The sequence below is a fragment of the Stegodyphus dumicola genome, chromosome 5 (genome assembly GCF_044657685.1).
Source record: "Stegodyphus dumicola isolate Sdum_Otavi_A_Nest chromosome 5, ASM4465768v1".
Taxonomy (NCBI): Eukaryota; Metazoa; Arthropoda; class Arachnida; order Araneae; family Eresidae; genus Stegodyphus; species Stegodyphus dumicola.
The window spans coordinates 149,948,135-149,963,821 of record NC_140772.1 but is presented as its reverse complement, the minus strand read 5'-3'; the positions used below and the strand labels follow the sequence as shown (position 1 = coordinate 149,963,821).

The 15,687-nt window shown below is 29.3% G+C and overlaps 1 protein-coding gene across 2 annotated transcripts in view; it reads right to left on the bottom strand.

Annotated features, from left to right (window-relative positions):
* Dhc64C (dynein heavy chain, cytoplasmic) overlaps positions 1-15,687 on the bottom strand; it is a 289,295-nt gene that overhangs the window by 46,914 nt on the left and 226,694 nt on the right. For both annotated transcript variants that reach the window (XM_085817195.1, XM_085817194.1), the window contains exons 63-69: positions 10,741-10,858; positions 10,365-10,580; positions 7,641-7,779; positions 6,033-6,133; positions 2,142-2,326; positions 1,963-2,032; positions 1,707-1,853 (exon numbers count right to left, since the gene is read on the bottom strand). In XM_085817195.1, the coding sequence (XP_085673321.1) occupies positions 1,707-1,853; positions 1,963-2,032; positions 2,142-2,326; positions 6,033-6,133; positions 7,641-7,779; positions 10,365-10,580; positions 10,741-10,858 (976 nt within the window). The remainder of the gene's footprint in view (positions 1-1,706; positions 1,854-1,962; positions 2,033-2,141; positions 2,327-6,032; positions 6,134-7,640; positions 7,780-10,364; positions 10,581-10,740; positions 10,859-15,687) is intronic.

Sequence of the window (15,687 nt, the reverse complement as noted above, 5' to 3'; positions counted from 1 at the left end):
ATATTAACTTAGATTGTTCAAATTTCGTAGATATGTACACAGGTGAAATAAATTAAGAGAATTTGCATATTTTATTGAATTGCATGAAAAGAACTGAACTGAAGGAAAAACTTCACACTGCTTCTAGATAAAGATGCAAATCTTGTATGGCAAATATGTAAGCATACACGTGTGTCTAGGCGGAGCCAAAAGAAAAACAGGCTTTATAATCACGTGGAGGGTAAGACAAATTGCGTTCGCTAGCACACCTCAGCAAATTTCTTGGTGTTATCTTGCAGCATTAGGTTAAATTCACATCGGAATAGTAAAAGTAAATAACCACCACCGTTTACATGATGGAATGAGGTGGCAAATTGTGGGGAGTATAGAGACAGGGCAATCTCAAGTCCAGATATGCAGAGAGTTTAATTTTAACGCCTACCGTCGTGTGTAACTTATGGAAACAGTTCCAGTATATTGGATCCATCGAGAGAAAGCCTGGGCAAGGTCGTCCAAGAGCCACGGCGGTCAGAGAAGATTGCTATTCTTCCATTTTAGCGAGGCGTATCAGAGCGGCTGCAGCTTCTCAGCTCTCTTGGGACCTGTATGCAGCCATAGGAACCTGTGTAACATGGGTGACTGTTTCCAAAAGACTGCACAAGATAGGGTTGTTTGCCAGATAAACCGGCTGTTTGCGTCCCGCTCACGTCTATGAACAGGAGAGTCCGATTAACATGGTGCAGCCAGCATAATGATTGGAGTACAGAGCAATAATGGAAGAGGAAGAAAAATTGGTTGACATATGTTAAAAAGTGCGCCACGTGAATTATTCTCTGCAATTTGGAAAAATTGTGCCAACATAAATTTTTGAATTTCTCCGTCAATTTCGCACCAAATTTTCCGAAATTTAATATCTAGGCATAATTTGAGTCGTAGAATTGAAATATGGAAAAAAATTGGTATGTTATTTCAGAAAAAGTCCTATTTTGTGTTAAAATACCTATGTTAGAACAATGCTATATATGAATCTAATATACATCCTAACTCGCGCTGTCGAGACATGAAAAACGCAATTTGAATTTTGTCAATCGGCCCAGTAGAATGGGAGATATAGAACTGCCCTCTTCCTCTCTCTTTTTTTTTTCACAGTGTACATTGCTCTAAAATCAAAATATGGGTAGATATTTCATCTAATTTTACTTGTATTTGAAAATCTTTGCTAGATATTAGGAAATTATTAAAAAAAATCGTATTATGTTTCTTAATGACAAAAACTGAATTATTACCAAAAAAAAAATTAATCTGAATATGGAATTGTTCAAGGATAATTAATAAAGAAACATTTTTAATTTTCTAAAAAACTATTAAAAATCCAAACCTAAAAGTTCCTAAATAATTTCATTATTTTTTTTTTAAATAATGACTATTTGAAATGCTTTTGCCTTATAAGAACATTAGAAATTCCAAATCTACAAACCACTGATATTTTACAGTATATTTTCTCCCTTGTTTGTGTACATACATAACATACAGATACACACATAGGCAATCTTTTATAAGGTTTAATTAAAATTAATAAAATCATGCACCTGATCTTTCAAGTATTTGCAAGAAAGAAGTATACCTTTTTATTTATGTCAAAATTTATGATATCAACAAATGTATTGATTTAATAAATAACAAATAAAATATCAAAATTTTACAGTAGCAATTAAAATCACACATACTGTTGGATCCCGAGTAGAAAGGAAAATGCAAAATGATGGTGATAAATCAATGTCTTGATCTCCAAGTGTGATTAACACTCGCCCTCCAGTCTTACGCACTTCCCTGTTCAGTACTGGATTAAGTATTGGATCATAGCTTTCAACATCCTATGAGTAACAAACAGAAAATACTTTTTTACATATGCCTAAATATTGGATAATATTGGATGTGGCAGAATTTACTACTTCAATGCTTAGAAAATTTACGAAAACTCACCTGCACAAGAAGTGGGTTGCCGAATCGAAGAGCACTTTCCAAATTCTTCCGGAAAGAATCATCCAAGAAACTGAAAGTAATATGAAAAATATAGATATAAAAACAGATAAATTATTTCTCCGACTTTTCATAAAACAATTGGCAAAAGTAAATTTTATAAAATTTAAAAGTATTTTTACCTAGTCTTAGTAATTTTCTTTTCTTTGTATTCATTCAATATAAATTCTGTAGCTTGGCCAGAAGGATCAATGATAAGAGGATAGCGATTGAATCGCTTTAACATAATTGCATTTTCAGTACACAGGTCATCTGAAGGCAAAGCATTTGCTTGCCACCTTAAGCGTTCATCAGCAGTTGACAGATACTGCAAATATACAAAATGTAAAAGGCAAGCTGAAGTCATGAAAAGATGATGCTGTTTAGATTAATAATTCTCTTAATGAGCCAGATGAATTTTTTCAAAGTAAAGGGTAAATAAGCATCTTAAATAGAAAGTTTAATAATTCATAATACTAATTTAATCTTTAAACTTGTATAGATAAAAACAGTGAAAAATAGCTTATTTTTACTTCCTTGTATGACGTAAAAAAAGTACTGTAATGGCAAAATATTTAGGCATCATATTTCAACAAAAAATTCATTTTGAGGGTTCTTGATATTCCATTTGAAAGATGTTTTTTCATTACATCTACATGAACAGACAAAATAAAGGACTTTCCCCCTAAAACAGATTCTAAAATGGATTCAGAAGAGTCTTTTTCGTGACATCTGTCTGTACGTACGTACTTATATATCTCGCATAAAAAAAGCTCAGAATAGCCTCAGAACATTTAAATTTTGTATATAGGACTGCTATGATGCACCTCGCTGTTTGGTTTCAATCGACCACACCAAAAGTATATAAATACAGTACGAAGTCCGTAATCTGTTCGTCCATTATCCAGAATGATCTATAATCCGGACCTCAAAGGCAAACTTTTTTTTTTTGTATGCTTTATGCATGTGCGATTAATGTATAATGGTTGGTATAAGCTAGGCTAAAATTATCATTACTGATTCTAAGGCATTTCAGTTAATGTTGCAGATTGCACTGTTCCTTAATCTTCTAATTGGATCTTATTATTTTTTGCAGAATGTTAGAGCAATATTATAAAAATTAAGCTTGAACTTTCGATTATGTCAAAAAGAGTTTCCAATTTCAGAGCTGCCAAAGGATCTACAAAATGAAAGTGTGTTTTGATGTCCATCAAACAAAAAGTAGAATTCCTGCAAAAAATGGATAAAAGCATATTCGTCTCAAAATGATGTGAGGAGTATGACATTGGAAAGTCAACTGTATATAACATAAGCAAAAAGAAAAAGGAACTTTTTGAATTTTTGGTGGATTCCGTCACCCTACTTGCAATGAATAACAGAAAAAAGGGTTTGTTATGATAAAAGTCACAATCATGACAAAGTGATGATTGAATGTGTCAGACAGCGTCGCAGCGAGGGCATGTCTTTGACGGGTCCAATGCTAATGGCTCAAGCCAAAATATTTCATGCAGAATGAACTTAAACACTGAGTGCACATATTAGACAGGTTGATTAACCATATTTAAAAATCGCCATGGTATAAGAAAATTAAAAATTTCATGTGAAAAAGATTCAGCTGTTACTGAAGCTGCTGAACATTTTTCAGATGACTTCATTACAGGTGAACAATTATTTCACGAACAAATTTACGATGCTGATGAAATTGGTCTTTTCTAGCAATATGTATTGCAAAATACCTTGGCAACCTCCACAGAAAAGGCTCCAACTGGTGTTAAAGATTCCAAAGCGAGACTAACAATTTTAGTGTGCGCAAATGCTTTTCGTAATCGGAAAACATGCAAGACCTTGATTATTTAAAGGAGAAACAATTTTCCCCGTTATATATTGCGCAAATAAAAGAGCATGGATGACACAAGTGTTGATGAATGATTGGTTTGAAAATCCTTTTATACCCAAGGCTCGGTGACATTTGAATTCAGTTGGTTTACCTGATGACTCAAAAATAGTCCTGATTGTTGACAACTGTTCGGCGCATACTTTATGTATGGCACAAGTGTAATTAAATGTTGGCCAAGTACTGTTCGGCACAAGTATGTACCAAACAGTTGTTAGTGAAAGATAATGTATCCGTATTATTCTTCCCTCCAAATTGCACGTCTATCACTCAGCCATGGATATGGGAATAGTGCATGTGCTGAAATACAAATATAAAGTAGCATTTTTAAAATCTGTTAAATTTCTTGAACAATGGCAAGACTATTCAAGACTTTTCAAAATTTTTTAGCATTTAATCTGCTGTGTGGAGCATTTCAAGATTGTGGGAGGATGTGTCTCCAGATACGTTCAAAAATGCTTGGCATAATTTATGGCCAGTTACCATATTTCATGTTGAGGACGATAAAGATGATAGCCGCGAATTTGAAGGTTTTCAGACATCGCTAACTAAAGGCAAAATTTTCCAGGTATTGGATTTTGTAAAGAAATGTGGAGAAGCAGTAATAAATGAAGATGATATAACAAAAATTTTTCATTGAGACGACAATTCCCCAATCATCAATCAATTAACGGATGATGAAACCTATAGTATGGTTCTAGATCCAGAAAATACTGCTTCCGATGGCGAAGAAAGTGACAAAGAGGTTATTGAAAATGAAAAAATTTCGATTGATAAGTGAGTTGGTATTCTCGACACAGCAATTACAGGACTTGAACAGTGGAACTTTGTAACTGAACCAGAAATTATGTCTGTTTATGGAATTAAAGAGAAAGTATTAGCACAAAAAACAAAGCATCTTAAACAACTTGCATTGAAAGAAATGATTAATAAAGTAAAAAAATAAATATTAAGCTTTTTTTTTTTTTTTTTTGTAAATTTTGATCGCTTTTAGATCACAATTGTTCTTTCTTTATTTCATAAATTATGGTTTCATATTTTTAATTGTATAATTTCTGCATGCCATCTGACCAGATTTAAATTGATAATCTATAATCCGGAATTGCTGAAGTCTCGACGAGTCCAGATTACGGATTTTGTACTGTACATGTATATACAGAGAGAGATATAGATATATATTCCCTCTGTTACCTGACTCAGCTAAGTTTTTTTTATCCTTATATGTTGGTAAATTGTGCATTTTTTGCTTTAAAATTGATTGAATTATATTGCTCTTATGTTTCGGTGAAGGTTTTTACGCATTTAGTCAATCTACATGCAGTAGTAGTTCCACTAAGCATAATGACCCCACCATTTGTTTACATTTGAAACTTAGTAGCTTAATGAATTAAGTTAGTTTCTGCACCAACTTCAGTGTGTTTTTGCCAAGTGGGAGCCAAAAGTTTTGTGCACTGAAAAATCTATCTTTCTGCTTAATTCTAATTACTTTAAACTCTAATAACTGTAACAAAAAATTTTTTAATGGTTTTCAACTCTATTTGATGTTTTAGGTTTTTCTGTACTTTACAATTTTTAATGAAGATGTTTTGAGTTTTTGTATATTTTTGCCTTGCCACAAAGTGAGAACTATTGATTGGATGAGAAATATATTTAATAAAATTTGGGGAAATAAGTTTAAATGAAATGCAGCAAAAAAAGTGCATAATTTAATAGGCTGTAAAGGGAAGTCGTGGTGTCCACTTCAATTTTTTTACCGCCTTAAAATTTTGCCATCTGAACAAATCTTCCCCATATAAAGCAGTTCACTCAGGGTTCTGTAATACAAATGTTTTCGAAAAGAGTTATGGAAAAAGCAATTATTTTTTCACTACATATGCTTTCAAAATGTGGGATAAAAAACACGCCAATATTAAAAAAATTTACTAGCAATTGAAAATATAAAAAGGTTAAATCTTCCTTAATATAAATATGTTTTTTGAGCACATGCACATTATTTTGTCGATTTTGTGGAATATAAAAACTATTTAATTTTTCAAAATATTTAATAACACACTTTACAAAAACATTAAACATAGAACCTCCATAGCAGAGTTAATCTACATTACCAGAATGCAATTATTCATTATCTAATTTGAATTACCTCAGTTCTTGCAAGATCTCCTCTAAACATTATACCAGCTTGTTGAAGATGTGTACACCAATAGTTGAATAAGTTGTTTCTGTATTGCTGATCATAATACCCTAATTTGCAATAAATAAAATTAACACAACTGGTAATGATATGAAAATCTCATTCTCATAAATTTAAGAGAAAATTGAATAGCTATTTAATCCTCATAATGAATTTAGCATTATCTATTACAGAACTACAGTAAAAAAAAAAAAAAAAAAAAAAAAAAAAAAAAAAAAAAAAATATAATAATAATAATAATAATAATAAGTAAAAATAAAAATAAAAAAACAAGCATACAGTTATTTATTAACCCTTAGTCATTAAAATACACAGCAAAAATAATATAAATAGCTATGAACTGATTAATAAAAATAAAATGTACACAATATTATTAATAGAATACTAATAGCTATGAATTTAATTACACTTGAACTTCTGCTTAGTAAATTAACCATTTTGTTCACATACTAATTATAAAGATTTATAGCTAAAAGTACATTACATGTATTAAAGGACATACAGTATTCCTCGAAGTACATTTATGAAAATTACTGAGAAACACACAGTAAATTAATTCAAAGAAAAAGAATACAATTTAAGTCTAATAGCACACTGCAATTGAAATAATAATAATAAAGCATTTCTAGCTAAAATATTCATATCTGATACTTAAAGAAACATGCATGAAATAAAAGATTTTACAATATCTTCTAATAAAAATTATTTTATAGTACATGTTAATTAGAAAATAAATAGTTTAAGACAAAAATTCTTTAAATTCTTTTAATAGAACTCTTTTTCATACCAAATGAAAATTATGCTACAATTCTCATAAATATCAACACAAGCCAATAAATTAAGAAAACTGAACTTAACCCATTGATTTTAAATTTTACATAAGAAAACTGATTTTCTTATTACATAAAAATTTTGTGATTGTAATTTGAATACATATATTATATTTTAATGCTAATTTGTAATAAATGTATGAAAAGTGATTCAATTTTGTCATTGTTTGGAGAGTGGGATGAAATAAAGTAGCAAAAGGGAATAGGAGAATGAGGGAAAAATTCTTTCTCTAAATTTTATAATTTTTTACAAAGAAATGCTTATATTTTTAGGTGTGTAATAAAATTCAATCTGAAACTTCTTTCGGTCATCTATTTCATCAGTAACAGGTTATGTTCTTGCAGTCAACTAGTTAAATGAATCTAAGTAAGAAATAAACATCAAAATGTAATGCATATGATGATTTCATAAAAACAGCCACACAATTTCAGACCTTTCATCTAGAAATTGAATGCATTAAAAATACATATTTTAAGATGTATTTCAATCGAAAATTCTATAAATGAAAGTAAATTTTTTCTCTGGAAAGGAAGAGAATCTATGAAAATATAGTAATTCATTATTTTCATTATACACTGAATAATATATGTATGCAAATTGTATTTTATTTTATTCCAGAGAAAAGAGACACTAGAAGTTAATAATTCTCAGAATTAATTTTTTCCAATTTCAAAATTTTCAGCATTTAATTTTAGCATATTATAAAAAAACAGCATACAATTATACCTGCATATGCTAAGAAAGCAGATGACAACAACACATCTCCTGCAATAGTAGCCATTTGGTTTTTGAAAGTTTCACTTGTTGCCTCCCACCGCTTTCTTTCAGAACTTAAGCTCTTAAGCAGAGCAATACTGCGATCAACCTATCAAAACAAAATAAACATTCAAATATTTTTTAGTAAGTAATCAAGAAATAAGAGAAAATATATAACTTCATAATTCTACCTTTATAGGAGATATCTACAAAAAGTATATATTACTAAATTAGAATATTAATTAATCATTGTAATATCAGAGAATATGACTTCTTGTGACATTTTTTAATAAAAAGTTAAATAGCGTTTTAGAAAATAAAGTATGAATACTGACAGAACTAAATACCTATCATAGATGCAAACAGACAACCATTTTTTAAACTTAAATTATTTTTCAGACTTTTAAAAATAATTCACTTCTTAGACATTTAAAAATTAATCATAGCTTCTAAAGCTTATTTTCTCAGTATTCAAAGAAAAGCCCACATGGTCTAATCACTTGCACATGCATTATATTTATTAAAAGGAAACTTTGCATAATATATTTGTAACCGCTAGCATAATTTTAAATAAAAAAACATACACAATAATACACACAAACTTATAGCTGGCACAAATTCAGTATACCTATATAATAGCAATCCACTAATGACTCTAACATGCATATATTTGTATCAGAAATACAGTCAAAAGTCGTTAATTCGGACACCCATAATCCGGAATGATCTATAATCCGGACCTCAAAGCTATATGTGCATGTGTCGCGTTCACGCATGCGCACAGGCGTTTACGAGTGCACGTAAGGCCTTTACGGCTGCGAATATGCATGTGCGCAGGCGCGTTTAATGTGTAACGGATGGTATAAGCTAAGCTAAAATTATCTAATTCAGTTAATGTTGCAGATTGCGTTGTTCCTTAATCTTCGAATTGGATCCGGCTTATTATTTTTTGCAGACTGTTAGAGCAATTTTATAAAAGTAAGCTTGAAATTTCGATCATGTCAAATAGAATTTCCGATATATATTTACTAATATGTAAAGGATCTACAAAACGAAAGTATGTTTCGAAATCCGAAATCTGTTTATCAATTTCACGCCGCGGCGCGCAATGAATTGGAAGTTGATCGGTCAGCACTATCCTTATCTTCAGGGCAGATGTTTTTATTTTATTTGGCTTGTAATTCCTTACTAAATGTAGTATTTCATCTTGATGTACTCCATCTTTGATATGATTTAAATCAAATTCCTCGCCATTATAATTAGCTTCCGATAATGAAGAAAGTGACACAGAGGTTATTGAAAACGAAAAAATTTCGATTCACAAATTAGTCGGTATTCTCGATGCAGCAATTATAGGACTTAAACAGCGGAACTTTGTAACTAAACAAGAAATTATGTCTGTTTAATAGAATTAAAGAGGAAGTATTATCACATGAAACGAAGCAACTTAAACAACTTACATTGAAAGAAATGTTTAATAAAGTAAACAAATAAATATGAAGCTTTTTCTTTTTGTAAATTTTGATACCCTTTAGATCATAATTGTTCTTTATTTCATAAATTACAGTTTCATATTTTTAATTTTGCAGTTTCTGCATGCCATCTTACCAGATTTCAACTAATGATCTAAATCCCGGAAAAATCGATAATCCAGAATCGCCGAAGTCCCGACGAGTCTAGATTAATGACTTTTGACTGTATATGCAATTATTATTAATAAGTAAGTTTATTCTTACAATATAAATGCAAGTATCAGCAAGCACAACTTTTCTTAACTGCTTTTTTCTTATTTGAGGCAAAGATTTTACATCTTTAGAATTATATTTACTTTAAATGAATGCAGTACAATGCAATATTTGCAATCTGCATATAATGCATAATATACATTTGTATAATACAATTACATAATTAGTTATACAAGTACATAAACACAGTTTGTCTCAGATAACCATAATTTTTTTTCATTCTTTCAGACGTAGTAAAAATTCATTTCAAATAAAATTCTGATACAAATTATTAAATAAGGAATAACATTTGCATTTGGCAGGATGTAGCATACTATGTTTTCTTTCAGAAATCTCCTGGTTGCCAGAAATAACTGCTATTACTTATCCTTTTAGGTACAATAATACAGTACATAATTTTCAGAGAAATAAATTCAACTGTTTCAGTTACATGCTTCTCTAATTTTTGGAAATGTCAAATATTCGAAGATTGCTTTACAAAAACAAGTACACAAACAAAACAAAACAAAACAAAAAAAAAAAAAAAAAAAAAAAAAAAAAAAAAAAAAAAAAAAAAGGTAATTTTGATGTAGCCAAGTTTATGGTTTTAAAATGATAAATTAAATGGAACTTAGAACATTATAGCAGTATTCATGATAGCTAGCAAAGTATAAGGAAATGTTTTCCTTATTACAATTTTAGAGATGGAAATCAATAATTAATAAATTTTTCAAACAGTAACCTAGAAGACTGCTTATATTCTGCTAATGATATGCCAATGATCTTCGACCTATCATAATTACAAACTTTACCCTAAATTTCAAATTTATTATATCCTATAAAAATTTTAAAGATCAAGAAAAAGACTAGAGAAAAAAAAGAAGAAAAACGAATGAAGCCATTGCTTCCAAATTTATATTAAATCCCCCCCCCTTTAAGTGAAAAAGTAATTTATAATAACATGCTCTACCTTAGCTTGCACAGATGCTAAATCTGCTTTGATGGCTTGAGCCTGGCTTACTAGGTTAGCATATTCTTCCTTATATGCAGCAATGCTTTTTTCTAGGTGGTTAATAAGACTCTCCATTTCTTCAGCTCTACGTTTATTTTCAGCTGCTTCAGTTTCTAAACTCTGAAGTTCATCTCTTAGAGGTTCAACCCTTTTCAACATATCAGCATAATTAATCTAATGTGTAAAAAAAGATTAAATAAATATATTCTGACACAACAAGGAAAAACAATAACAATGAACCAAGAAACAATTTACTCATCATGGGAAACTATACATTTATATTACTTATTTTACTAGGGAAAAAAGAAAAGAAAAGAAAACAAAGAAATAGCACCTGAGCAATAGCCCATTTCACCATAGGTCCACAAGCCACACTGGCACGGTTAACTTTTTCAAAATTGAATTCAGGATTATTTACGTATTTGTTTTTCATTTTAGTCCTTATTTCATCTCTATAAATACAAAGATTATATGTAGTGAATTCAGAATCAATAATTATATATATATATATATATATATATATATATATATGTAATACATAATTATACAACTATTTACATTAATATACAAGAATACAAAATTAGCATTCATTATATAATGACAAACTTTTACACAGAAATTGTGTTCTGCAAATTATATAGATGGCGCTTATGTAAGCAAAGTTGAGTGCCAAGCTGCTATCTTTGTTTTATTAAAAATTTTGTAAACTTAAAATATTTAAATATAAATCTAGAAAAAATCTTAAAGTAGGTAATTCAAGTTTTAATTTTAACTGACCAACTATTTATGGTAGGGAGTTTAGTAGCTGAGCCAATCAAGAGATGTAAGTTTACTCTGCAAATATCATAAAAAGAGTACTGTAATTGAAGTAGAGTTGAGTGGTTATTGTGAATTAATAAATGCAAACTTGTTTGTAATGTTAAATGTGTGTTCTGTTGCAAAATTGTGTAAATAATGCAAAAATAACGTTAAGTGAAAATTTTTTTTATTTTTTATGTGAAAATTGCAAATTAAAAAGTAATTAAGTAAAACTGAAATGTTTTAAAATTTAAAAAGTTTGAAAGTAAAATTTAAAATTTAAATTTAAACAGTCTTAAAATTTCTTAAAAAATTTGAAGAATTTTTTAAGTAATATTTAAATTTTGAAATAAATTCCTTAAATTTTTTTTATTTATTAAATTTAATGAAAGAAAATGTAAGTTAAAAAAGAAAATATCCAGAAATTTCCCCAAAATTCCTTAAAAAAATTTTTATTAAAAACTAAATTTAAAGAAAGAAAATATTGAAAGTTTTAATAAACTTGATTCCTATTGGTATATCAAAACTTTACTAAATACTGGCTAAAGTATGGAAAATTAGAAGATTATATATATATTACGTTGACATTACGCTTGGCGATGATTACAAATTTAAGTTAAATATGCTAAGAAATGTTGATAGGAAAAATTTAACAAAATTTTCTTTTTATATGCTAATAAAAGTAGATTTTGTTAATGATGCTCATAGGCCAAACAATTACATTTAGTGCTATTTGAATTAAAAATAATGATTTGTTATTCAGATAAACACAGAACCAGCGCCAGAGTTCTATGGCCACACAGGGTGGCAGAATTTAGAAGCAAGGAGTGTTTGAGAAACTTCAAGAATCGTTGCAAATGGCAATCCTGCCCATCAAGTAAAGGTGATGGTATGCAAATAGTGATAGACTGCCGTCAATAGCGCAATAAACATTATGAACTGAAAACCCTGCAAAAGAGTTAACTGTGTAACTCGCTTAATCTTTACACTTACGTTTCTCACTCCTTCAGGAAAGGACAGTGATGTGACACTTTCTATTCTATAACTCCCTTTTTTCAATATGTATTTGAAATACTAACAAATCTTATTCTATTTTTTAAGTATTAAAAAAATGTGTTTGTGATCTTACAATTTCCGTCTACAACCTTTTTGGATTACAAGTTAATTAGCTATTATCTCTCTTGATGCTGCACTGGATACAATGCAAGAGGAATCAATTTGCTCTCTACTTTTATTAATTTGTTGTGAAATTTCGAGGCTATAAAAATATTTTACAACAAATTTTACACTTATTTTTCAAAGTTAAACATATCATAGATCTGTATATCATACAAATGGCCGACTGAATGAAAAGATTTACCGTTTTCAGAATGTTTAATGATTTCCATCTTTGTCTCAACTGTATGAAGTTTATAAGGCCTTAATTTCTTTTTGTTTATTTCAACACTGAAGTTTCTACCTTTCTCACACATTTTTATCAATTTATAAGGGCAAAATACTTAAACATAAATGAATAAATCAGGAAAATACACAACATATTGATGCACACTCTAATGAAAGACAAGCTGTTTTGACCTCGTGCTCAGAATAAGACAGCACTGATTACGATTCTGATATGTTCACTGTTATAAGAAGTAGAGTGAGCCAAAAATGGTTGACTCATGAGCAAATTTTTTCATTATCAACAAAAATCTTTTTAATTTTAAAAAATGTGAAAAAGTTGAGGGCCAGCTGTATCCCTATTCATACTCTCGTGGTGTAAGTCCAGCTAGCACTGAAGACCAATGGTTCAAAGTCTGGTGAGGGCAAAGTTGATTTTTCCTATTTCCTGGTCCAAAATATTTAATAGAAAGAACAGATCTGAGAAATTAAAAAATACTTTCATCTTCAATCTGAGGAAAGACTTCCAAGGAGACTAGCTTATGTTTATTACCCTTAATAAGGAAATATGAACATCAGTTCCTACTGAACTGAAAAATTAAATGAAATTAGCAGAATTTAGTAATGCTCTATGTTCATATGTCTGCGAATAATAAGCATGCTAAAAATTTTCAAGTATTACATAGTCAATGGCATCAAAAAAAAAAAAAAAAAAAAAAAAAAAAAAAAATTCTAAAATTAAAAAACAATTATTTTAAAGAGTGCAGTTCCTAATTTTCAAGCATATATATATATATATATATATATATATATACATCAAGCATATATATATATATATATATATATATATATATATATATGCTTGATGTATATATATATGACTCCTGTTAAGTTTAGATTCATAGCTAATAGTACCAGAAGTCATTTAAAGGAGACAGATTATCTCTTTGCACAAAAACTTCATCTCATACAAGATGTCATCAATAATTATGATTTTAAAGATCAGCATTGCAACTGGATGATATCAAGCAACAAACAAATTCTTAAAACCTTAAATTCACTTAAAATAGAACATATTCAATGCTATGACTTTGAGAACCTCTATACTACTTTACCACTTGAAGAAATTTACAGCAGTTTACTTATTTCTCCAAAATTGTTTCCCCAAATTTCTAAAATCTTAAATGCTGAAAAATGGCAACTTTTTCTTTCAAGCGTACTTTTTAATAATTATATTCAATTTAATAACAACATCTGTAAACAAATACAGGGAATACCTAGGAGAGGCAATTTTTCAACTGCAATCTGTTAATTATTCCTTTTTGCACAATAATTTACTTTTGTACGTTTGCTAAATAATGAAGATTATAAATATTACCAACACATCTTTCTTTATATTGATGATGTAATAGCCTTCAACAACTTCAACAAAATAGAAAAAGCTAATATATACCCTTCCTGCCTACAACTTAATACTACAAATACAGTGCAACATGATATAGTTTACCTTGATTTGCATGTTACTGATTACAATTTTTTGAAAATCTACGATAAACAAAGAGATTTCAAATTTCCTACACTTAAATTAACCAACTGGAATTCCAATATTTCTAAAAGAGTCACCCTCAATACAATTTACGCACAACTGCTTAGAATAAAAAGAATCTCAATACAACAAAACACCTCCAAGAAGAAGTACTATACTTTGTAACAATCTTGAATAACAATCTAATTCCTACAAAAATAATTAAAAATGTGTTAAAAAAAAGCTGGAATTAACTTTATCTTTTATGTTTTTTGAGTTAGATAATGAAATTTTATGCTTAAAGCCCTATGGGAAGGTGTAAAATGGATGGCTGATTCAGAAGATCTAATGTATAAATGTAAAATTAGTTCCTCTCACAGCTTCATTTTTTTACTCTTAAAATTTGGCACAGTAGTACTTTTAATTCTATTCTTAACTAGATTTTAAGCATTTTCTGGGCATTTCTTTCCTGTTATTTACTTATGGGCCATTTCGTTTCTGGAAGCTTGATTGCCCTCTAGCTTGAAAAATTTCGACTTTAATTAACAATTTACTATTTTTCCTTATTTCTTCTTACTTTTGTGGCCATATTTTAACATATTGTTGAATTAGCCATTTTTTCTTTCACCTACGCCCAAATTTCTCCAAACTTGTAGAGTAAGACGCCATCTTGAACAGTTTTTGCATTCTTCAACACATTGCCCCCCCCTTGCACTGAGTCAGGTTTATGCCAACGGTCAGTCACTTTTTATTGGTTCTTTCCTCATGACACTTGTCCCCCTTTTCCCATCATACTGCCTAGTTGGTTAGCAGCTTACTTGCTTGAAGCTTTCAGCCCCTTTTTGAGTTTGCATCGTGACTGCAATGAAGACATCGACGATCCAGGTCTGGTTTTAAAAAAATATTTCTTTTCCTTGTATTGATTTTTGGTCTTAGACCCTTAAAAATTTATTTGTTTTATTATAATTTTAAATTTAATTTTTGGTACATTCATAAAGTTTAAACTCTATAAGCTAGTAGGTCCTCCCATAAAATCTTGTATATTTTGACTAATAGCAAATCGCTATTTATTTTATTTTGTACACTGGTATTACCAGTCCATTATCTATAGTTATTATTACACCTTAATGTTTTTCTTCAAGCAGACGCATCGGGAAATTGGAACAGAGAATTGAGACTAAAGTTTATGGCGAAGTTTTTTCAATTAATTTATAAAAAGTGTTTCATGTACAGTTTCAACTGTGTGTTTCAGCGAAACAAGTATGAAGTTAGCTGGATTCGAAAATCATTAAAAATAATTTCCCCTGAAGAGCCTTAATGAGATTTGAATTGGGCTAATGTACCATTTGCCGCTTCTTTGTTTTTGTATTTTTGCTGAAGTCGTTTGTCGCACTTTAATTCTAATGTTTAAAATATGCCTTACTTTGATCAACATATTGCTTAAAATTAGTACTGAATTTTATTTGTAAATATTCAAGTTATTATTGTTTATTTAATCTTTTTTTAATTTTAATATTGTTTATTTAATCTTTATTACACATTTAATTGCACTTTATTTTACTTATGTTAACATTTTCA